Raw genomic sequence first — 23,295 nt, forward strand, 5'->3', positions numbered from 1 at the left:
CATCACTCTCTGTCACTCTCTGTCACTCTTTACCACTCTCTGTCACTCTCTGTCACTCTACATCACTCTCTGTCACTCTCTGTCACTCTACATCACTCTCTGTCACTCTACATCACTCTCTGTCACTCTACATCACTCTCTGTCACTCTACATCACTCTCTGTCACTCTCTGTCACTCTACATCACTCTCTGTCACTCTACATCACTCTCTGTCACTCTACATCACTCTCTGTCACTCTCTGTCACTCTACATCACTCTCTGTCACTCTACATCACTCTCTGTCACTCTACATCACTCTCTGTCACTCTACATCACTCTGTCACTCTTTACCACTCTGTCACTCTCTGTCACTCTACATCACTCTCTGTCACTCTACATCACTCTCTGTCACTCTACATCACTCTCTGTCACTCTACATCACTCTGTCACTCTTTACCACTCTGTCACTCTCTGTCACTCTCTGTCACTCTACATCACTCTCTGTCACTCTCTGTCACTCTACATCACTCTCTGTCACTCTACATCACTCTGTCACTCTACATCACTCTCTGTCACTCTACATCACTCTGTCACTCTTTACCACTCTCTGTCACTCTACATCACTCTCTGTCACTCTTTACCACTCTCTGTAGCTCTCCGTCACTCTCTATCACTCTCCGTCATGCATGTGTGAAGTTGACATTGAGTGTTCCTGTCCTGGCACACCCTCTTCTCCCTCAACCTGTCTAATCTCTAACCTGCAGGAGGAGGAGGCAGTGAACACCCGTCAGCTGTATTTACTCTGGAAGTCTATCTGCTGCTGTTGGCAGCTTCACACACATTCTCCTCCTCCTCTTGTTGTCTGCATATAGATAGATATGTGAGAGAGTGATTTTGCAGAGAGCAGGTTTATCTCTTGAGAGCTTTATAGAGCTCACAGTTCTCTCTGACACTCGATCAGATGTCTGAAACACACTTTTACCTCATGCACAAACACTTTATAAAGTTCTCTTATTTTATTCAACTGTGACACAAATATTTGTGTTTATTCTCCTAACATTTTGAGAAAGACACTTTTTAATGTTTATTTTATGTATTTTTGGAGAATCATGGATTATTAAGAGACTGATTAAAAAACAATATGAAGTCTGATTGATAGTGTTGGACAGACATGTGAAGACAAACAGACAATATGATCTGTGATTTTAATGATTGATAGTTAAAGCAGTGTGTCCTTTAGACAAACATCTACACACTGTCTCAAGTCAGTGCAGATGTTTTTACTCTTTAGACAGTGTGAAGTGAACTTCTGCTATTTAAAGAGTATAAACCAGCAGAGTTGTTCAGGTTTAATCAGAACTCAGCTTCCCTCTAAATCCTCCAGCTGCTCAGAAACACAAACTAAAGATATCCTCCAGCAGCACGTCTGCCTCTCCCAGTCCACCCAGTTAACACTTAAAGCTCCTCATCTGTCAGCCTGTGGCCCTGAAGTATCCACCTGTCTCCTTTGGTATAATCCACAAATCCAGCTCTCTGAGAATAAATTAAACACACCCAACCTGCTAAACATGCAGCCGCACAAATCCACAGACAATAGCTGGCATCCTGCAGTCTGTGTGATCCAGCACACCTGATGCTGCAGCAAGTATGTCTGACATGTCTGTGGTGAACTCTAATTTAGCTCCCAGTGCAGGCATGTCCCCCACGCACGCTCCATGAGACCACATAAAACAAATGCACCCCAGCCCCCCTTGGATCAAAGCCAGCAGCACCTGATCAACCCTGAAATGATCTCTGAAGCAGCGTCTGGAAACGCCAGCGTCCCCCGGAGACAAAGAGACGAGCATCAGTGAGGCACGCAGGGACAATGAGAGGCTAAAAATAGCACACACACACATACCTGTCATTTCTGCACTTATACACACTCAAATGAGGAGGAGGTAAAAGTAAACACATTCTTTACTCACATTAAAGTGCAGATGCTTGTTGGGAAGATCACAAACAGCTGTGACAAACACAGCAGACTCCATTCATAAAATCAGAGCTTTAACCTCAGGACACTGCTGTCTCCATCTGCAGCTCTGTTTGTGTTTCTGTGAGGAGGACTCACAAAAACTAACTCATCATAGAAGCTCGAGGTAGATCAATAGCTCCTGTGTTGACATCCTCCGTCTGTCCCTGCAGGGGGCGCTGGAGTCTCCCATGTGTTCCTGCAGGGGGCGCTGGAGTCCCCCGTGTGTTCCTGCAGGGGGCGCTGGAGTCCCCCATGTGTTCCTGCAGGGGGCGCTGGAGTCCCCCATGTGTTCCTGCAGGGGGCGCTGGAGTCCCCCATGTGTTCCTGGACCTAAAAGACCCTGGACCTAAAAGACCCTGGACCATGATGTGTGACAGAACATGTGCGGATCAGAACAGATCAGGGGGGGTGTACACACACACACACACACACACACACACACACACACACACACACACACCTACACACACACACACACACACACACACACACACGTCTTTAATGAGCAGGTTCAGGTGAGTAAAAACAAAAGTGAGAAAAGGAATAAACTTACAGCAGAAATGAAACTTAATAGAGAACATACAAACACACAATCTCACACACACACACAATCTCACACACACAATCTCACACACACACAATCTCACACACACACACAATCTCACACACACAATCTCACACACACACAATCTCACACACACACACAATCTCACACACACAATCTCACACACACACACAATCTCACACACACAATCTCACACACAGACACAATCTCACACACACAATCTCACACACACACAATCGCACACACACAATCTCACACACACACAATCGCACACACAGGATCACACACTGGAGGCTTAAAACCCGCCTCAGCTCCAACTCCAGGGGGCGCTGGAGTCCCCGGTGTGTCCCTGCAGGGGGCGCTGGAGTCTCCCATGTGTGTCCCTGCAGGGGGCGCTGGAGTCTCCCATGTGTGTCCCTGCAGGGGGCGCTGGAGTCCCCCGTGTGTCCCTGCAGGGGGCGCTGAAGTCCCCTGTGTGTCCCTGCAGGGGGCGCTGGAGTCCCCCGTGTGTTCCTGCAGGGGGCACTGGAGTCCCTGTGTGTCCCTGCAGGGGGCGCTGGAGTCCCCCGTGTGTCCCTGCAGGGGGCGCTGGAGTTCCTATGTGTCCCTGCAGGGGGCGCTGGAGTCCCCCGTGTGTCCCTGCAGGGGGCGCTGGAGTTCCCATGTGTCCCTGCAGGGGGCGCTGGAGTCCCCCGTGTGTCCCTGCAGGGGGCGCTGGAGTTCCCATGTGTCCCTGCAGGGGGCGCTGGAGTCCCTGTGTGTCCCTGCAGGGGGCGCTGGAGTCCCTGTGTGTTCCTGCAGGGGGCGCTGGAGTCCCTGTGTGTCCCTGCAGGGGGCGCTGGAGTTCCCATGTGTCCCTGCAGGGGATGCTGGAGTCCCTGTGTGTCCCTGCAGGGGGCGCTGGAGTCCCTGTGTGTCCCTGCAGGGGGCGCTGGAGTCCCTGTGTGTCCCTGCAGGGGGCGCTGGAGTCTCCCATGTGTTCCAGCAGGGGGCGCTGGAGTCCCTGTGTGTCCCTGCAGGGGGCGCTGGAGTCCCTGTGTGTTCCTGCAGGGGGCGCTGGAGTCTCCCATGTGTTCCAGCAGGGGGCGCTGGAGTCCCTGTGTGTCCCTGCAGGGGGCGCTGGAGTCCCTGTGTGTTCCTGCAGGGGGCGCTGGAGTCTCCCATGTGTCCCTGCAGGGGGCGCTGGAGTTCCCATGTGTCCCTGCAGGGGGCGCTGGAGTCCCTGTGTGTCCCTGCAGGGGGCGCTGGAGTCCCTGTGTGTTCCTGCAGGGGGCGCTGGAGTCCCTGTGTGTCCCTGCAGGGGGCGCTGGAGTTCCCATGTGTCCCTGCAGGGGATGCTGGAGTCCCTGTGTGTCCCTGCAGGGGGCGCTGGAGTCCCTGTGTGTCCCTGCAGGGGGCGCTGGAGTCCCTGTGTGTCCCTGCAGGGGATGCTGGAGTCCCTGTGTGTCCCTGCAGGGGGCGCTGGAGTCCCTGTGTGTCCCTGCAGGGGGCGCTGGAGTCCCTGTGTGTTCCTGCAGGGGGCGCTGGAGTCTCCCATGTGTTCCAGCAGGGGGCGCTGGAGTCCCTGTGTGTCCCTGCAGGGGGCGCTGGAGTCCCTGTGTGTCCCTGCAGGGGGCGCTGGAGTCCCTGTGTGTTCCTGCAGGGGGCGCTGGAGTCCCTGTGTGTTCCAGCAGGGGGCGCTGGAGTCTCCCATGTGTCCCTGCAGGGGGCGCTGAACATCATGACGAGCAGAGAAATCATCACAAAGGTCAAACATGGACACATGATGATCGAATAGAGATCAAAGAGATTTTTAAAATCAGCTGATTTAATGAAGACAAACTCAGCATGTCCGAGCAGTGTGTGTGTCGTAACCACACATTTCATACACGCACATACACACACACACACACTGACGTCCATCCTGTAGACATGGACTCGTCAAAGGTCGACCTCGTCTCTGAACAAAGTCTGATGTCACAGTTCTTTGTGTTTGTGTGCGTTATGTTTCTGTACTGACTTTTTCTCTCACTTTAAATTTGACATTTTTGTTTTGTGAGGCCTCTTGGATCACTTCCTGTACACACACACACACACACACACACACACACACACACACACACACACACACACACACACACACACATACACACACTCACACACACACACACACACACACACACACACACACACACACACACACACATACACACACACACACACACACACACACACACACGTATAAAGGCGGTGACAGGAAATAAGCTGACATTGTTCTTCTTGTTCAGCTGAATGTGACGAGGATGAAGATGTCTCCTGCCTTCATCGTCTCTGTGCTCCTCATCTGCTGCTCCATCACCTCCAGCGCAGAAACACCAGGTACACCTTTACACCACCTTTACACCACCTTTACACCTCCTTTACACCACCTTTACACCACCTTTACACCACCTTTACACCACCTTTACACCTCCTTTACACCTCCTTTACACTTCCTTTACACCACCTGTCCTGGGGACAACTCTGACCCGTCCTCACATACGACTGTGATAATGAGACGTTTCCATGGCGAGGAGTCAGACTCTGATTCAGGCGTTTTCAGACGCGTTCCTTTTGAGGCGATAAAAACCTGTTTTTCATTGGATGGTTTTAAAGTTGATTTGAATCACGTCTGTTTATAAATCTAAACACGGACATGGTGACTCGTCCTGGTGCTGTGAGAGACCAGCAGCTCTCTCTCTTTTTAGCCTTTATTAACCTTTTTTAACCTTTTTACCTGCTACGTTTGATTGTATCTGCTGCTGGAACCTAAATGTCCTTGAGGGAGTCATCCCAAAAGGATCCATAAAGTTCAGTCTCAGTCTAATGAAACCACCGACTCTGGACGTTTCATGATGAATGGTAGACGACGGAGGATGTTTGGATCCAGCCGAGGTCCGACAACACGACGCTCTGCTGCCTGAGTTATATTCTGCGCTCACCGGCTGTGAGACGTTAGCTCGACTAAAGGTCGCACTCTTCCTGAACCTCAGTGTCACAACATTCACTAAAGAAGAGAGGCTCTTTGATGATCAGCAGATATAAAATGAGAACTCCACTAACAGTCTGTATGTATTTACAGTCCACTTTAAAACAACATGAATACATGTTTCATAATGATCCTCCTGCAGACCTCGTCTCCGTGCAGGAGGCCGGTCAGTCCGCTCAGAGCTCTGAAACATGAGCAGTCAAATCTTTATGAGATGTATATTTATGTCTCTCTGTAGTTAAATCTCTATAGAAGTGGTTTTGAAAGGACAGTTTGTGATTGCAGCTCAAACCAGAGAAATGTATTTTCATGTTGAGACAAAGAGCCGAGCGTGCAGCAGCAGGAAGTGATTGTGGTCGAGGCAGTGTGAAAGCAAGTTCACAAACAGGAAGTAACACACATACAAAGATACAAAGATACAAAGATACAAAGACAGCTTCAACATAGTCTGATGCTTCAACAGGTCACAAAGATTTCTGCTATCACACACACACACACACACACACACACACACACACACACACACACACACTGAGACATGGCGTGATCTGAAGGCGATGGCTGTTTTAATTTGAGCTTTCTTTACGGAGCGTTCGGATCGTCCCTCCTGTCCACTTTCACTCTTTAATTTAACCCAGGAAGCAGTGAGGTGGCGGCCATGATAAGAGCCGTTTGAATTCTCTAAGAGTGAAGGAAAGGAGGCTCAATGCTTCCTTTATAACCTCCTTTAGGAAACACTGGAGCATCCTTTACCAAAGGAGATCAGAAAGTGCCGACCCACAATTCATTGCAGCCGCAACTTTTAAAGCGACTCGCTCATCCGACCCGTATCGGAGCGTTCAGGAAAACTAAGGATCTGTGAGAGGAGACATGTGGAGACAATCTTCTTCTTCTTCTTCTTTTAGAGTTCCTGCAGGCTGTGAAGTGTAATGCTGCCCCCTACAGGGCAGGAGTGTATAATTATTACTACTAAACACTACTGTTGTAAATATTATTATTATTATATAACGACCGGCTCGTCCCTGAAAAGTGTGTTCTTACTTTGTGGAAACCTCGGGGACACGGTTTGGACACAAATCCAGTTTAAATGACAAAAATTTGGCCAAAATTTGCCCCATTCAAAGCAGATGGTAAAATTTGAAATCTTCGAGTGTAACTGCCAAAAACTTCAGTTTTGGAGACATATTTGTAAATCGCCATCCTGAAGTCATTGTTGCTCGCATATATAAACAAAATACATCAGAATAAAGCTCTGAGTGTCCTCTCACTCATAAAACAAAAAATAAAAAAATAAAATGTTCCAGTCTCCCAGGGGAGGAATTTGTTTGACAGTCACGCACCACATACACACACATTGGACTCTCACTCTAACTGATGTCCAGAATTTCAAAGTTTTTACTCATGTTTTAAAATCGCCACTGTGGTCCCAGTCTGAATGTTAGATAAAAATAAAATACATCAAAACGTGCGCCTATTTGTTCTGTCGCTCACAGTCCAAACGGATCTGTGATACCATGTTTAGTTTTCAAGATATCTGAGGTTTTGCAAGCAGTGGTAAGCCCATTGAAATACATTGATGGAATGTTCTGGCAGATCAAAGCTGAATGTCAACCAATCAGTGAGCAGCAGGTGTTCAGAGTGATGACATCATCGTTTGAGTGGGACAGAGTTCTGTCTTAGCTGTTAGCTGACGACAGTTAAACAGTCTTACTGCTGTATAACTCAGAAACACAGACGGCTTTGATGCAGGCCAGTAGCCTGTAAGAAACGAAGAGTTGCACCTGCAACACATTGGATTTATTTCCACAGAAAACATGAACTGAAATGAGAAGGATGAGAGTCAGAGTCAGATAACTCCCTGAATAACTGACTTCTTTCATTCTTTAAACTCCAACATGTCGGACTGTTTCCTCCTGCCCACATTGACACAGGCCAACAGGATGTTTACCTATTACCTTTAAGTAACTCGACCACAGCACCCTACCCTCAGCCTAGTTAAAACCACATCATCCTTTCTGCTAAATGTCAGCTGAAGCCTTTTCCTTTTTTTTGTATTCAACATTTTTATTAATTTTCAAACAGGTAATAACAAAGACAGAAAATGAAACAGCTCATTAAACAAACAGGAAGAAAAGAAAATAATCACAATGACATGACTGATAATAGTGCACACACTGTTTCTGGTGAATAGATCCGAACAATGCTAAAATAAATCAAATGACCAAGCTGACCTCTGAAGTTACAGGGACTGATAGCCAATGAAAGGGCCCCATGTAAACATGTACTAATCCAGTTTGCTCATTGAGCCACAGTTGTGGTCCATTCTTCATAAGGAGGCGGGTGTTTCCTCCTCCAGCGCCTCAGAACTCTTTAAGTTCTGTTGTGGAGCCCAGAAGAGCCCGTTTAGCAGAGGGAAGTTCTTTCCCAGTACTTCGTACATGTTGGATATTATTCCAGCAGTCTTTAATAGCAGAACATGTCCAAAGTCTATGACAGATAGACGCACCAGTCTCCCCACAGCAGGAGTCTGTACATATTAGTTTCCACTTGTGTAATTGTTGAGGTGCCACCGATGAACTATCTTCAGTTGAATTAATTTGTTTCCCACTTCTTTAAACATCGTGTTTATATTTTTTAAACATGAATCCCAATCGTCTGGTGATATGTCCACCGCCATGTCCACCGCCATGTCCACCGCCGTGTCCACCGCCATGTCCACCGCCGTGTCCACCGCCATGTCCACCGCCGTGTCCTCTGCCCATTGTTTTTTAACTTTAACCAAAAGATCACACACTTGATTGTGTAGTAAATGATAAATCTTTGAAGCAGTGCCTCTGTACGAAGTGGATTTAGTAAGCAGTACATTCACACACTGATGGTAGAGGCTGCTGCATGAAGAGTCCATCAGTATTAACTCATCCATTCAGACACATTCACACACTGATGGTAGAGGCTGCTGCAGAGTAAAGAGTCCATCAGTATGAACTCATCCATTCATACACATTCACACACTGATGGTAGAGGCTGCAGCAGAGTAAAGAGTCCATCAGTATTAACTCATCCATTCATACACATTCACACACTGATGGTAGAGGCTGCTGCAGAGTAAAGAGTCCATCAGTATGAACTCATCCATTCATACACATTCACACACTGATGGTAGAGGCTGCTGCAGAGTTCATCATTAGCCCTTATCCTGGTTATAATGAACCCAGTTTAGCTTCCAGGAGAAAAGAGAAGAGAAAAGTCTAAAAGATAAAAGGACACTGTGTCATGTAATCACATTACCCCAGTTTATTAGTATATATATTGTAGCGATTGTAGTGTTTGGGGTATTGCTGTTCAAGACCTCCTGCTGTTGGCAATGTAGTTGTTGTTGTTGTTGTTGTTCATGTTCTGTCTAAATAAAAGCACCTGCTTGGGGCAGTGTGTGCGTTGACTGAGACCAAAGCTCGTCCTTGAGTCATTCTTCCACGCAGCTCGCCACATTGGTGTCAGAGGTGGGATGGCGACGTCGAGAAGAACAGAGACAGAAACCCTGGAGATTGAGCAAGCAATGCAGCAGAGCGACTGCCCTCCGAGAATTGGCGCGCCTGAAGAGAGAGCTTGCCGGAGAGGGAGGCGACGCTCAGTGGCTTCGTCGCCGCCTGGAGGTTGGGAGGAGCAGCGTGGCCACAGCCATGCTGCAGGCAGATGATCCTCCAGATGGCTCCAGCGCGCCGCGGCCTCCTCGCCCCCTGGAGGCCGGGAGGGTGATTACAGCTGATGCCGTGATGGCTCCTGGTTACAACTTGCCGGAGATCAACGCTGCAGATCATCCTCCCCCATCGTCGATCACAGGAGGTCTGACACAACCCGTGGTGGCGCAGAAGTCCCCAGTCAAGCTGCCGCGATATAACGGGACAACACCATTGGCGCCATACCTCTCCCAAGTCCAACTAGCAGCATTGCATAGTGGCTGGAACAACGAGGAAGCTGCCACCCACCTGGCTCTGGCGCTGGAAGGAAAGGCAGTTCAAGTGCTCCTTGACCTCACCCTAGCACAACAGCGAGACCTCAGCAGCCTGACCACAGCTCTGCAGAGGCGGTTTGGACAGCAGCGCTCCACGGATCACAGCAGAGACCAGCTGGCCAGTTGTCACCGATGGGGAGGAGTAAGCCTGGGCAACTTTGCCGCTGATGTGCAGCTGTATGCCCAACAAGGTTACCCCCACTTCGATAGAGCTGCCCAAGAGGAGCTGGCCCTGCACGCCTTCCTACGGGGGCTCACGCCTGAGAGACTGCGCTAGCATTTTCACCTGGCTATGCCCCGGTCCCTCACCAAGGCGCTGCATGAAGCTGAACGAGCTGAGCTGATGATGGTGACCGGAGAAAAGGCTAGCATGGAGTTGAAGAGGCTGTTGACGGTCCGGGCTGGAGACCAGGAGGTGGTGCACGAGTTCTGGCTTGCCAATATCTGGGACCCGTGTATCATCGGCCTGGACCTGCTGAGCCGCTGGGGAGCCCAAGTCAACGTGGTAAAGAGGACCGTCACCCTAGGCAAAGAGACTGTGGAGCTCCAGTCTGGGCGGAAGAGGAAGCGCCAGCCAGGGGGACACCGTCGGTCAGCTGCAACCCAGCGGAGCTAGGCAGTCCAGAGGGCGGCGGCTGCCTGCCCTATTAGCAACGGAGAAGGGCGACTCACGCTGACCGCTGAGCAGTTGAGGGAACAGCAGGAGAATGATGCCTGCACCGCCCAGAAGAAACCAACCCAGCGCTCTCACACCCCGCTGGAACCTGAGATTGCCGGCGGAAAAGAAATGGACTACTTCGGCAGACGGAGGGAGCGTCTGCATGTGGGGCATGACTACACCCGCCAGGCCCAGGCAAACTCCGGTGTCCGGCAGAAGAGGGCCTATGACATCCGCCGCAAAGGACGGGCCTTTGCACCAGGGGACAAGGTGTGGGTGTACTGCCCTGTCCGCAAGAAGAGACTCTCTCCAAAACTGCGCAGCAACTGGCAGGGGCCCAGTGAAGTGGTGGGCCGCTTGTCTGAGGTCATGTACCGGGTACGGATGCCTGGTAGGGGTCGCATGGTGGCGCTGCACCCAGACAGACTCTCCCCATATCACCCTCTTTCTCCACCTGCTGCTAATGAGGGAGGTGATGACAGCATTCCGCGCCCTGACCCTCCACCTGGACCGGCTCCTGATGGTCCTACACGGTCCGCGCGCCGCCGAAGGCGGCCTGGACGCTTGAGGGACTTTGTTTTGGGTGATGGGGTCGCAGGGGACGACTGACCCCTCAGGTGGGGGCTATGTAGCGATCGTAGAGCCAATCGCGGGGATTTGATGCTGCAAAGCATTATGGGTGTTCAGGACTTTGGTGTATACCATGAGTGTTTGGGGTATTGCTGTTCATGACCTCCTGCTGTTGGCAATGTAGTTTTTGTTGTTGTTGTTCATGTTCTGTCTAAATAAAAGCACCTGCTTGGGGCAGTGTGTGCGTTGACTGAGACCAAAGCTCGTCCTTGAGTAATTCTTCCACGCAGCTCGCCACAATGTGTTGACAATGACTTACAGACTATCACGCTTTCACACATGTCATCATCGTCATGGAAACTGTGGTTGATTGTCTTCTTCACGCCATGACTCAGGATGGGACTTCCTGTCAATAACGAATACAAAACTAAAACTCTGCAAAGTTTCTTCCTCTGAACACAAACCACAAACTTTTATTTTCAACCATTTCATCACAGAAATCTTCCCTCCTTTATTTCTACCAACATGTAATGTAATATAGGACTAAGTAAGGTCTTAAACCTGCTCCCTTTGAAGCATCTCTAGATAACAGGTCATGATTGACAGCTGTAATGACCAACCAGCCTCCTGTGATACTGTGACTGTTGGATTCTCACAGACACAAACACATTGAACTTTCCAGAACAAACCCACTTTGTGTCCACAGGTGCTGGTTGTCAACAGTTTTCTCTAGCAGGGGGCAACTTCATGGTCCATCCGTTGGTCAATGTGGGCGCGACGGACAGATTGAGGTGGAAACGTAACGGAGAAAACATATTTAACAAGATCGGAGCTTCAGTGACCTTGGGGAAGCGAGAGGACATCTCTGAGGATGGATCTCTGCGGCTGCAGCGAGTGTCGAAGGAAATGGAAGGAACGTACGAAGCCGAGGTCCACAACAAAGATGGGAAATCACTCGGGACATTTAAAACTGTTCTGTGTGTTGAAGGTAACTATACACACACCTCTCCCTTACCCAATGAACATCAGATCTCTGTTAGTAATAATATTTCTTCTTCTCTACTTAGAGCACGTCAATAAACCCACATTAAAGCTTACATGTAAATCAGACATGGTGACGTTTACCTGCTCAGTTAACCCGGTGAGTGTCCAAACACAACGTGCACTGACACCATCTTTAGCTTTACACTTTGTAACTAACCACTAACCTGCCACAGGTGAACGGTGTGAGCTTCAGATGGCATCAGAACGGCCAACCGCTGAAGGATGAAGGTGTGTCTGTGAAACTGTCAGCTGAGAAGGTGGGGACGGATACAGTCACCTGCACGGTGTCTAACAGGGTCAGCAACATGAGCAGTGAGGCTCTAGGTCAGGACTGCATCAAGTCAGGTAAGCTCTGACCACACCTGTCCTACCTTCACCTGACATGTATCTGAATCCGTTGGATGTATTCACTCTCTTCTCAAATGTTCTTCTTCAGTGTGGGACTTACCTGAACTGTTTGAAGGGATAAGCAGCTGGGTTTTCGTGGGTGCTGGAGGAGGTGTGTCTGCTCACCTGTTCATTGATCAATAATAACAACAATCACATTGCAGTCCTAAATAAATGAAGTTTTCTTGACCTGAGTCTAATCAAACTTTTGTACGATCTCCTTCTCAGGAGTTGTTCTGATTCTGTTCACTGTAGTCATCATTTGCTGCCTTCGGACCAGACGGAGACAACGCATGCATGTGAAGGGTAACTTCTCTCAGTTTCACATCTACAAACAGAAAATGAGAAAAACCATCCAGATGAGATCCAGGCTGAGGAGACGGATTCTGAGCGGCTTCATTTGAATAGCAGCGCGAGCTGAGAGTGAGATCACACGGTTCTCGGTCTGCTGAAGGCAGTCTGACTATCCCTAACTGCAGACTCTACCTCCTGTAGTTCATTTAGAGACTGTAGGTACCAGCAGGTCTGATAACTGCAGACTCTACCTCCTGTAATTTAGAGACTGTAGGTACCAGCAGGTCTGATAACTGCAGACTCTACCTCCTGTAGTTTAGAGACTGTAGGTACCAGCAGGTCTGATAACTGCAGACTCTACCTCCTGTAGTACATTTAGAGACTGTAGGTACCAGCAGGTCTGATAACTGCAGACTCTACCTCCTGTAGTTTAGAGACTGTAGGTACCAGCAGGTCTGATAACTGCAGACTCTACCTCCTGTAGTTTAGAGACTGTAGGTACCAGCAGGTCTGATAACTGCAGACTCTACCTCCTGTGGGACATTTAGAGACTGTAGGTACCAGCAGGTCTGATAACTGCAGACTCTACCTCCTGTAGTTTAGAGACTGTAGGTACCAGCAGGTCTGATAACTGCAGACTCTACCTCCTGTAATTTAGAGACTGTAGGTACCAGCAGGTCTGATAACTGCAGACTCTACCACCTGTAGTTTAGAGACTGTAGGTACCAGCAGCAGTAATGCATTATAGCATTAGCTTAATTAGCATCAAATATTCTGTGCTTTTGGGATTTCTCCACAGATGAGGAGGAGCTTCGTTTGGGCTGGACCAATCCTAACCAACAACATCCTCAGCACCACCATCCTCACCTGCCCAATCAACAACATCCTCAACACCACCATCCTCACCCACCCAATCAACAACATCATCATCATCATCAGCAGCAGCAGCCTGCTGGCCACACTGGACCACGCCCACATCGCAACAAACAGCAGCGCCCAAAAAACCCGAACCAGCCGGGCTCTCAGCCCCAGCCCAGCCCCAGACGACAGGTAGGTGCACAGGTAGACACAGCAGAGGAGCTAAGCTAAAGCTAAAGTACCGATGGCTCGTGTTTCTCCCCAACATAAACTAAAGAGCCATGAAGGGCAACAGCATGTTCAGTACTTTGATTCTTTTTTATAGCACTTATTTCAAATCAACAAAATCAATAAAAAATGAAAGAACTTTTTTAAACACAAGAACCACCACTTCCATCAGACAGGCGTGACAGAGAGGAACAAGTCCTCAAACACTTATTAACATAGGACCTGCAGAGCAGTAACATCACATAGAGCTCTATGGAGACTGACTCACTGCAGGAGACAGACTCTAGTGGACACTGGAGGAACTGCAGCTGTAAAGTTGGACATTTTAACATAGAGCTCTATGGAGACTGACTCACTGCAGGAGACAGACTCTAGTGGACACTGGAGGAACTGCAGCTGTAAAGTTGGACATTTTAACATAGAGCTCTATGGAGACTGACTCACTGCAGGAGACAGACTCTAGTGGACACTGGAGGAACTGCAGCTGTAAAGTTGGACATTTTAACATAGAGCTCTATGGAGACTGACTCACTGCAGGAGACAGACTCTAGTGGACACTGGAGGAACTGCAGCTGTAAAGTTGGACATTTTAACATAGAGCTCTATGGAGACTGACTCACTGCAGTATTTAGTGGTGTGCTCTTCTCCTCAGGCCCCCCGAGAGGCAGATGAAGAGCAGCCCCCTCCTCTTCCTCAGCCCAGGAAGAAGGCTCCTCGAGTGTGACTCCACCAGAAGCCTCCCCTCGTCCTCCTCGTTTGCGCCCCTCCTTCCCCCCGAGGATGACAGAATTACTGATGATGATGATGACGGACTCTTCCTCCGTAGAATAATCCTTTTTTTTATTATTAAGCTGAACTCAAACTAAACACGATCAAACTGTCCCTGTCCTCATGTGGAGAGAACAGTTTTTCATTATAATCTTTAAATGACTAACTCACCTGTTAAACGAGCTTACAGCTGATTAAGGCGTCATCATGTGTTACCTCTGAACACCACAGGAGGGCGCTGTGACATCAGCTGCTCAGAGTCATCACTGGAACAGATTAGATTGTTATTGGCTGAAACATGAAAGCAAACACGGATGTTCCTTTTCCACCTGCTGCGGTCAGCGTTGATGTCATCCCTGTCCTTAAGTCTGATTGGCTGCATGCATCATCAGAGGCGGGGCTTGTGTGTAAATCAGCTGTTTGTTGTGAAGGTATGAAACCTGTTTGTATTTAGATTAAAAACATTAACCCCTCGAAGGTTCAGACTTTCATTTGAGTCTCACTGACGGTCTGTCGTTCCTGTCATCACAAAGTGCGAGCAGGTGAATGTTACCATGGTGACGAATAAACAATCGAATACACTCTACATATGTCAGATGATGTTTTTAATTAGTTTAAATCTAAAACCATCTTTTATAATATAATACAAACTGAGTCTTCTGTTTCTCGTCTGATTCAAACACTTCTTCATTATTATTAAATAATTGATCAACAGATTATAAAATGTTTTGTTGCCTTAAATATTGACTTTTTTTTTTCTTTTTTAATGTTGATGAAAAGAAAATCCATAAAATCATCATCATCATAAACTGTCTGCTTCTGCCCCCTGGTGGATCATCCCCACATGATCAGCTCTTCTCTCACCTGCACAGTTATTTGAGCGGGCAGGTGAAGGTCACATGATACCAGTCGGGGTCCGGGAGGCAGACACACTAGGTACTTTTAAGAATAGACTTCAGCTAGCAGCTCAGCTTAGCTAGCATGTTAGCTTGTTGAGGTTTCCTGTTTCCTGTTTCTTCCTCGATGGTCGCTCAAATTCACAAGTGAAAATCGAAGCTCTGAAACGGCACAAGTAGAAATCGATGAGACATCGCAACGACTGAAACGAAGTCACACACACTCCTCACACACACGTGTGTGTGACTTACCTTTGATCAGTCGAGGCAGGAAGTGAACCCTGGTCTCCTGGCAGAGACCATCTTCAGCGCTGAGAGCCTCCAAGGAAAAGGAGCAAAGCACTACAGATCTGTTGATAATGTTTTAATGTGAAGGTCGATGGTTCAAATCCCACCTGACTTAATGTCTGCAGGTGTGGTCACCTGTACAGACTGATGATGTCTTTGGCGTTTGTAAAGCTGAATCACACTGAGCGTGCTCAGACGCCTTTAATACCAACAATTTAGTTTCTTCAATAATCGATCAAACCTCGTCTATCTGCTCCAAATCAACGTGTTTGTGCAGTTCAGTCAGTGCTTCTGTGGTTGTTGCCATGGTAACAGCTTTGGACTACATCCAGAAGATTCATGGTGAGTGTAAAGATTAATCCAACAAACAGATTTTTTAAAATTCTAAATATTAACATCAATATTTTGTAATGTGACCTCTTCTCCACCAGATGGCGCTCTCACTTCATGGACGCAGAACATGCACCCAATGACGTCACAGGAGCCACACTTTAGTGTGTCACTTTGAACAGGTGTGGTGTGAGAAACTGCTGTAGGCCACACACACACAAATTATAAATATAACTCATGGACCTTTGACCTTTAGGTGTCCCTCCAGATTGGTGACCTTTGACCTGCCTGGTGGCTCAGTGTAAACACACAGCATGATGTAGAATCAGGTTAAGTTATGTGTCTGTAGTTTTACTGTCATAATCCAGATGTTGAAGTTATGCTCATGTAGCATAAATCTACATCACTCTTTACCACTCTCTGTCACTCTACATCACTCTTTACCACTCTCTGTCACTCTACATCACTCTCTGTCACTCTACATCACTCTTTACCACTCTCTGTCACTCTACATCACTCTCTGTCACTCTACATCACTCTTTACCACTCTCTGTCACTCTACATCACTCTCTGTCACTCTACATCACTCTCTGTCACTCTACATCACTCTCTGTCACTCTACATCACTCTCTGTCACTCTACATCACTCTCTGTCACTCTCTATCACTCTCTGTCACTCTACATCACTCTCTGTCACTCTCTATCACTCTCTGTCACTCTACATCACTCTCTGTCACTCTACATCACTCTCTGTCACTCTCTGTCACTCTACATCACTCTCTGTCACTCTCTGTCACTCTACATCACTCTCTGTCACTCTCTGTCACTCTACATCACTCTCTGTCACTCTACATCACTCTTTATCACTCTTTGTCACTCTACATCACTTTTTACCACTCTCTGTCACTCTACATCACTCTCTGTCACTCTACATCACTCTCTGTCACTCTACATCACTTTTTACCACTCTCTGTCACTCTACATCACTCTCTGTCACTCTTTATCACTCTCACACACAGAGTGATGTAGAGTGTTCTGTCTCCCTCTGTCACTCTACATCACTCTCTGTCACTCTACATCACTCTCTGTCACTCTACATCACTGTCTGTCACTCTACATCACTCTTTGTCACTCTACATCACTCTCTGTCACTCGACATCACTCTCTCACTCTACATCACTCTCTGTCACTCTTTATCACTCTCAAACACAGAGTGATGTAGAGTGCTCTGTCTTCCTCAGCTCCAGCTCGAGGGGGCGCTGGAGTCCCTGTGTGTTCCTGCAGGGGGCGCTGGAGTCCCTGTGTCCCTGTCTCCCTCTGTCACTCTACATCACTCTCTGTTACTCTCTGTCACTTTTTACCACTCTCTGTCACTCTTTACCACTCTCTGTCACTCTTTACCACTCTCTGTCACTCTACATCACTCTCTGTCACTCTACATCACTCTCTGTCACTCTACATCACTCTCTGTCACTCTACATCACTCTACATCACTCTCTGTCACTCTACATCACTCTACATCACTCTCTGTCACTCTCTGTCACTCTACATCACTCTCTGTCACTCTCTGTCACTCTTTACCACTCTCTGTCACTCTACATCACTCTCTGTCACTCTCTGTCACTCTTTACCACTCTCTGTCACTCTACATCACTCTCTGTCACTCTACATCACTCTACATCACTCTCTGTCACTCTCTGTCACTCTACAACACTCTCTGTCACTCTCTGTCACTCTTTACCACTCTCTGTCACTCTACATCACTCTCTGTCACTCTCTGTCACTTTTTACCACTCTCTGTCACTCTACATCACTCTCTGTCACTCTTTATCACTCTCACACACAGTGATGTAGAGTGCTCTGTCTTCCTCTGTCACTCTACATCACTGTCTGTCACTCTACATCACTATCTGTCACTCTACATCACTCTCTTTCACTCTTTATCACTCTCTCACACACACACACACAGAGTGATGTAGAGTGCTCTGTCACTCTACATCACTCTCTGTCACTCTCTATCTGTCACTCAACATCCCTCTCTGTCACTCAACATCAGTCTCACACACAGAGTGATGTAGACTGCTCTGTCTTCCTCAGCTCTAGCTCCAGGGGGCGCTGGAGTCCCTGTGTGTTCCTGCAGGGGATGCTGGAGTCCCTGTGTGTTCCTGCAGGGGGCGCTGGAGTCCCTGTGTGTTCCTGCAGGGGGCGCTGGAGTCTCCCATGTGTCCCTGCAGGGGGCGCTGCACATCATGACGAGCAGAGAAATCATCACAAAGGTCAAACATGGACACATGATGATCGAATAGAGATCAAAGAGATTTTTAAAATCAGCTGATTTAATGAAGACAAACTCAGCATGTCCGAGCAGTGTGTGTGTCGTAACCACACATTTCATACACGCACATACACACACACACACACACACTGACGTCCATCCTGTAGACATGGACTCGTCAAAGGTCGACCTCGTCTCTGAACAAAGTCTGATGTCACAGTTCTTTGTGTTTGTGTGCGTTATGTTTCTGTACTGACTTTTTCTCTCACTTTAAATTTGACATTTTTGTTTTGAGGCCTCTTGGATCACTTCCTGTACACACACACACACACACACACACACACACACACGTATAAAGGCGGTGACAGGAAATAAGCTGACATTGTTCTTCTTGTTCAGCTGAATGTGACGAGGATGAAGATGTCTCCTGCCTTCATCGTCTCTGTGCTCCTCATCTGCTGCTCCATCACCTCCAGCGCAGAAACACCAGGTACACCTTTACTCCACCTTTACACCACCTTTACACCACCTTTACACCACCTTTACACCTCCTTTACACCTCCTTTACACCACCTGTCCTGTGAACAACTCTGACCCGTCCTCACAAACGTCTTCTTTCTGCATCTTGTCCCTTTTTCAAGCCCAGCTCAGTTTAGCAGATGGCTGTTCCGTCATGATCCGGGTCTGCTGAAGATTTCTGCCTGTTAAAGGGAAGTTTGTTCTTCTATGATGGATTAAGCTGGGCTCTTTAATATATCCATCAGTAAGGTCCTTTACCTGCTTTATGTAAACATAACAATGAGCATGGTCTTGTTACCTGCTCTTTTTGTTAATGTTAACAGACAAACAGTAAGGTCCTTTACCTGCTTTTGTAAAGTGTCTCGAGATAACGCCTGTTATGAATTGACGCTATATAAATAAAGATTGATTGATTGATTGATTGACGACTGTGATAATGAGACGTTTCCGTGGCGAGGAGTCAGACTCTGATTCAGGCGTTTTCAGACGCGTTCCTTTTGAGGCGATAAAAACCTGTTTTTCATTGGATGGTTTGAAAGTTGATTTGAATCACGTCTGTTTATAAATCTAAACACGGACATGGTGACTCGTCCTGGTGCTGTGAGAGACCAGCAGCTCTCTCTCTCTTTAGCCTTTATTAACCTTTTTTAACCTTTTTACCTGCTACGTTTGATTGTATCTGCTGCTGGAACCTAAATGTCCTTGAGGGAGTCATCCCAAAAGGATCCATAAAGTTCAGTCTCAGTCTAATGAAACCACCGACTCTGGACGTTTCATGATGAATGGTAGACGACGGAGGATGTTTGGATCCAGCCGAGGTCCGACAACACGACGCTCTGCTGCCTGAGTTATATTCTGCGCTCACCGGCTGTGAGACGTTAGCTCGACTAAAGGTCGCACTCTTCCTGAACCTCAGTGTCACAACATTCACTAAAGAAGAGAGGCTCTTTGATGATCAGCAGATATAAAATGAGAACTCCACTAACAGTCTGTATGTATTTACAGTCCACTTTAAAACAACATGAATACATGTTTCATAATGATCCTCCTGCAGACCTCGTCTCCGTGCAGGAGGCCGGTCAGTCCGCTCAGAGCTCTGAAACATGAGCAGTCAAATCTTTATGAGATGTATATTTATGTCTCTCTGTAGTTAAATCTCTATAGAAGTGGTTTTGAAAGGACAGTTTGTGATTGCAGCTCAAACCAGAGACATGTATTTTCATGTTGAGACAAAGAGCCGAGCGTGCAGCAGCAGGAAGTGTTTGTGGTTGAGGCAACACATTGGGCATTTATTTCCACTGAAAATATGAACTGACATGAGAAGTAACTCGACCACAGCAGCCTAGCCTCAGACTAGTTAAAACCACATCATCCTTTCTGCTACATGTCAGCTGAAGCCTTTTCCTTTTAACTGATGGTCACAGAGAGAAACAATGGCTGCCCTTTCACTCTTCATCCCATTCTCTCTGCCACTCTAACTTTTCTTTACATAATAACATTCACTCTTTCCTAGAGGAACATTCATGTCAATACTCTGTTTACTCAAAGACTCCTTTGCAAGCTTGTCTTTCATTTCCCTCCATCCCTGAATGACCGGGTGCCCATAAAAAGACAATTTGATCGCCTGCGTTCTCAACTTCTAGTAAGCAGCTGAGGATCTCCTGAACAGGACGAGATGTTGATGTCCCCTCTCTTAATGCCACCAGTGCTGCTGTTGAGTCAGAACAGATTAAAGACTTTGAAGGCTGGGTGTCCCTAACCCACCATACGGCCCATAAAAGAGCCCAAAGTTCAGCTGTAAACAACCCGCAGTTAGAGACGCAGATCATAGAGGTGAGCTCTGTAATAATTAACTTTAAACCATCTTAAACTGTGAACATGTTATAAAACCATCACAGTGATGTTATAAAACCATCACAGTGATGTTATAAAACCATCACAGTGATGTTATAAAACCATCACAGTGAAGTTATAAAACCATCACAGTGATGTTATAAAACCATCACAGTGATGTTATAAAACCATCACAGTGATGTTATAAAACCATCACAGTGATGTTATAAAACCATCACAGTGAAGTTATAAAACCATCACAGTGATGTTATAAAACCATCACAGTGATGTTATAAAACCATCACAGTGAAGTTATAAAACCATCACAGTGATGTTTCCTGGTGTCTAATAAAACCTTTTATTGTTATTCACACCACGTGGTTTTTAGGATTAGTTCACCTGTAAGAAGGATCAAACACACCCTCCGGTCCCCCTTCTTGAAAAGAGGGACCACCACCCCGGTCTGCCAGTCCAGAGGCACTGTCCCCGACCTCCACGCGATGTAACAGAGACGTGTCAACCATGACAGCACATCCAGAGACTTAAGATACTCAGGGCGAATCTCATCCACCCCCGGAGCCTTGCCACCAAGGAGCTTGCCAACCACCTCGGTGACTTCGGCTTGGGTGATGGACGAGTCTACCTCTGAGAACTCAGCCTCTGCTTCCTCGGTGGAAGACGTGACGGTGGGATTGAGGAGATCCTCGAAGTATTCCTTCCACCGTCCGACTACACCCCCAGGTGAGGTCAGCAGCTTCCCACCTGCACTGTAAACAGTGTTGGTGAAGCACTGCTTCCCCCTCCTGAGGTGACGGACGGTTTGCCAGAATTTCCTTGAGGCCGACCGAAAGTCCTCCTCCATGGCCTCCCCGAACTCCTCCCAGGCCCGAGTTTTTGCCTCCACGACCGCCCGGGCTACAGCACGCCTGGCCTACCGGTACCCGTCAGCTGCCTCACGAGTCCTATGCGCTAGCAACGCCCAATAGGACTCTTTCTTCAGCTTGACGGCCTCCCTTACTTCCGGTGTCCACCACCGGGTTCGGGGATTGCCGCCACGACAGGCACCAGAGACCCTGCGACCACAGCTCAGAGCAGCTGCTTTGACAATGGAGGTGGAGAACATGGTCCACTCGGACTCAATGTCTCCAGCCTCCCCCGGGATCTGTGAAAAGCTCGTCCGGAGGTGGGAGTTGAAGACCTCGCTAACAGAGGGTTCAGCCAGACATTCCCAGCAGACCCTCACTACACGTTTGGGCCTGCCGAGTCTGACCGGCTTCCTCCCCTGCCAGCGCATCCAACTCACCACCAGGTGGTGATCAGTTGACAGCTCAGCCCCTCTCTTCACCCGAGTGTCCGAGACACACGGCCGGAGGTCAGATGACACGACCACAAAGTCTATCATCGACCTCCGGCCTAGGGAGTCCTGGTGCCACGTGCACTTATGGACATCCCTGTGCTCGAACATGGTGTTCGTTATGGACAAACTGTGACTAGCACAGAAGTCCAATAACAGAACACCACTCTGGTTCAGATCAGGGAGGCCGTTCATCCCAATCACCCCACTCCAGATCTCACTGCCGTTCGGGCCGTAGGCCGGATACAAACGGATACAAAACTAAAACTCTGCAAAGTTTCTTCCTCTGAACACAAACCACAAACTTTTATTTTCAACCATTTCATCACAGAAATCTTCCCTCCTTTATTTCTACCAACATGTAATGTAATATAGGACTAAGTAAGGTCTTAAACCTGCTCCCTTTGAAGCATCTCTAGATAACAGGTCATGATTGACAGCTGTAATGACCAACCAGCCTCCTGTGATACTGTGACTGTTGGATTCTCACAGACACCAGAGTCATTGAACTTTCCAGAACAAACCCACTTTGTGTCCACAGGTGCTGGTTGTCAACAGTTTTCTCTAGCAGGGGGCAACTTCATGGTCCGTCCGTCGGTCAATGTGGGCGCGACGGACAGATTGACGTGGAAACGTAATGGAGAAAACATATTTAACAAGATCGGAGCTTCAGTGACCTTGGGGAAGCGAGAGGACATCTCTGAGGATGGATCTCTGCGGCTGCAGCGAGTGTCGAAGGAAATGGAAGGAACGTACGAAGCCGAGGTCCACAACAAAGATGGGAAATCACGTGGGACATTTAAAACTGTTCTGTGTGTTGAAGGTAACTATACACACACCTCTCCCTTACCCAATGAACATCAGATCTCTGTTAGTAATAATATTTCTTCTTCTCTACTTAGAGCACGTCAATAAACCCACATTAAAGGCTACATGTGAATCAGACAAGGTGAAGTTTACCTGCTCAGTTAACCCGGTGAGTGTCCAAACACAACGTGCACTGACACCATCTTTAGCTTTACACTTTGTAACTAACCACTAACCTGCCACAGGTGAACGGTGTGAGCTTCAGATGGCATCAGAACGGCCAACCGCTGAAGGATGAAGGTGTGTCTGTGAAACTGTCAGCTGAGAAGGTGGGGACGGATTCAGTCACCTGCACGGTGTCTAACAGGGTCAGCAACATGAGCAGTGAGGCTGTACGTCAGAACTGCATCAAGTCAGGTAAGCTCTGACCACACCTGTCCTACCTTCACCTGACATGTATCTGAATCCATTGGATGTATTCACTCTCTTCTCAAATGTTCTTCTTCAGTGTGGGACTTATTCTGGGTTTTCGTGGGTGCTGGAGGAGGTGTGTCTGCTCACCTGTTCATTGATCAATAATAACAACAATCACATTGCAGTCCTAAATA

At 47.8% G+C, this 23,295-nt stretch overlaps 2 protein-coding genes across 2 annotated transcripts; both read left to right on the top strand.

Moving 5' to 3' along the window:
• The first annotated feature begins 4,834 nt into the window (after positions 1–4,834).
• On the top strand, positions 4,835–14,966 carry LOC306819415 (uncharacterized protein). Its single transcript, XM_079373213.1, has 8 exons — positions 4,835–4,917; positions 11,513–11,794; positions 11,874–11,947; positions 12,024–12,195; positions 12,287–12,349; positions 12,466–12,543; positions 13,331–13,581; positions 14,270–14,966. The coding sequence occupies exons 1-8, from the start codon at positions 4,842–4,844 to the stop codon at positions 14,339–14,341; spliced, it is 1,068 nt and encodes a 355-aa protein (XP_079229339.1). The 5' UTR covers positions 4,835–4,841; the 3' UTR covers positions 14,342–14,966.
• Positions 14,967–18,582: 3,616 nt separating this feature from the next.
• On the top strand, positions 18,583–23,115 carry LOC306819413 (T-cell surface antigen CD2-like; the record flags this gene model as incomplete). Its single annotated transcript, XM_079373211.1, has 4 exons — positions 18,583–18,664; positions 22,422–22,703; positions 22,783–22,856; positions 22,933–23,115. The coding sequence occupies exons 1-4, from the start codon at positions 18,589–18,591 to the stop codon at positions 23,113–23,115; spliced, it is 615 nt and encodes a 204-aa protein (XP_079229337.1). The 5' UTR covers positions 18,583–18,588.
• Between the last annotated feature and the right edge of the window lie 180 nt (positions 23,116–23,295).

Source organism: Symphodus melops (genome assembly GCF_947650265.1).
Source record: "Symphodus melops genome assembly, contig: scaffold_218, whole genome shotgun sequence".
Lineage (NCBI taxonomy): Eukaryota > Metazoa > Chordata > Actinopteri > Labriformes > Labridae > Symphodus > Symphodus melops.